The 2,072-nt window shown below is 45.4% G+C and overlaps 1 protein-coding gene across 1 annotated transcript in view; it reads left to right on the top strand.

The window, feature by feature from the left end:
- The window catches only part of Prtfdc1 (phosphoribosyl transferase domain containing 1), a 112,298-nt gene that overhangs the window by 108,289 nt on the left and 1,937 nt on the right, over window positions 1-2,072 (top strand). The window contains exon 8 of the mRNA XM_031369153.1: window positions 1,319-1,395. Within this exon, the coding sequence (XP_031225013.1) occupies window positions 1,319-1,395 (77 nt within the window). The remainder of the gene's footprint in view (window positions 1-1,318; window positions 1,396-2,072) is intronic.

Genomic DNA, 2,072 nt, shown 5'->3' with positions numbered 1-2,072 from the left:
AAAAAAAAAAAAAAAAAAAAAAAAACACACCAAAAATAAAAACAAAAGCCAAAAATGGTAGTAACCATGAAGATCTCTCCTAGCTCACAGGCTGTACCAAGGGCAGGTTCATGTAACTGGGCATACACATCTCTCTTCTATTGTGTTGTAATAGATAAGCTTACAAGAGTCCCACACACTGAAGCAAGTTTGAAAACCACTGTACCACACACATCAATTCTGACTGAAGATCTCTGGAATAGAATCATTGTCTGTTTCTTTTCTTTCTTTTTTTTTTGGGGGGGGTGTTTTGTTTTGTTTTTCAAAACAGGGTTTCTCTGTGTAGCCCTAGCTGTCCTGGAACTCACTCTGTAGACAAGGCTGGCCTCGAACTCAGAAATCCGCCTGCCTCTGCCTCCCAAGTGCTGGAATTAAAGGTATGCGCCACCACTGCCCAGCTTCCATTGTCTGTTTCTTTTTTCTTTTCTTTCTTTCTTTCTTTCTTTCTTTTTTTTTTTCTGGTTTTTCAAGACAAGGTTTCTCTGTGTAGCCCTGGTTGTCCTGGAACTCACTCTGCAGGCCAGGCTGGCCTTGAACTCAGAAATCCACCTGCCTCAGTATCCCGAGTGCTGGGATTAAAGGTGTGTGCCACCACTGCCCGGCCATTGTCTTATTCTTGATAGACATCCTCTGACTCTCAGTGGTTTTCTCATTGTGAGCCCAAGTACTTCTACTGTACTTAATCCATTTCCTCTCCTCTGCCCTCATTAGAGATAAAGTGCCACTAGGACGCTTGCATTGTTGGTGCAGAGATCAGCATGGAGATAGCTCTCACCTGGTCTCCCCTCACACTGAACAAGCACCTTTCCTGTTATCCTGTCCCTTGGGTTTTGCTTTGCAGCCCTTCAGCCAGCAGAAGACAGTGAGACGGTAGGGGAATTGCTTGCTGGTGGCTGCTGCCTGAACACCTGGTTATGTATGGCCATGCTGTGCTGCTTTGTATTTGATTGGTCCTTTCTGCTTTTCAGAGACTCTCCTTAGGCAAGGTGACATACCATACCACTCCCTTTGAACAGCTCACTGTGGGTGCATCCCCACTTCGTCACCCACTGGGCCTCCTGAATCTTTCCTCAACTCTGAACACTACAAGTCCATTCCTCACACATACTTGCTTGTTTGCCTTGTGTCCCCGAGCTGTCCCCAGGCACCCTCTGGGCTTGTCTTGCACATTGCTTCTCCCTTCTGTCTTCTGCCTCACTGTTTAAATGCCACAGCAGGATAGAGCAATGGCATGCTACCTGCTTGATCTCAACTTTCTTTCTTGTCTGTTTCCGGTAAGATGCTGGATTTGAGATCCCAGATGTCTTTGTGGTGGGCTACGCCTTAGACTACAATGAGTACTTCCGGGACCTTAATGTAAGTGTTGTGTACTAAACCCTAATCCTCTTTGCCTAAGAATGCTCAATGCTAGCATCAGTTTAACAAAGTACTAAAAACAGTAGTAAAATGATTATACGCACCCTGTGACTTACAGTGAATTCTTCCAGAACCCTACAGGGTGGGTACCAGAGCCATGGAGGCAAGTGATCAGAATGGGGAAGCAGGAAAATGGCTTACTCTGATTTTTCTCCATAGTTATTAACGATGCCCAGCCAATCACCATAAACAGTCAATATTCTATGAGCCATTTCATGTGTGTGTGTGATATCAGACTGCTGTGCCATTTCATGTCCGTGTCTGATATCTGACCTCTTGGAATTACAGTTAATTTGGGGAAGCTGCTTCAGCACACAGAAGCAGCCCTCCAGTGTGGTACCCAATGATCAGACCCTGATTGACCCTTAGTGATCTGGAATGAGCTTCTTACTCACTATTAGAAATTTGAAAGCAAGCCAAGTGGTAGTGATGCATGCTTTTAAGCTCAGCACACAGGAGGCAGAGGAAAATGGATCTCTGGGAGTTCAAGGCCAGCCTTGTCTCTGTAAAACAAGTCCCAGAACAACCAAGGCTGCACAGAGAAACCCTGTCTCAAAACAACCAAGTAAAGATGGAAAAGAGAGAAGAAGAGAGGAGAGGAGAGGAGAGGAGAGGAG

The sequence above is a fragment of the Mastomys coucha genome, unplaced genomic scaffold (genome assembly GCF_008632895.1).
Source record: "Mastomys coucha isolate ucsf_1 unplaced genomic scaffold, UCSF_Mcou_1 pScaffold15, whole genome shotgun sequence".
NCBI classification, from domain to species: Eukaryota; Metazoa; Chordata; class Mammalia; order Rodentia; family Muridae; genus Mastomys; species Mastomys coucha.
The sequence above is the reverse complement of the archived record's forward strand: the minus strand, read 5'-3'. Positions and strand labels throughout refer to the sequence as shown.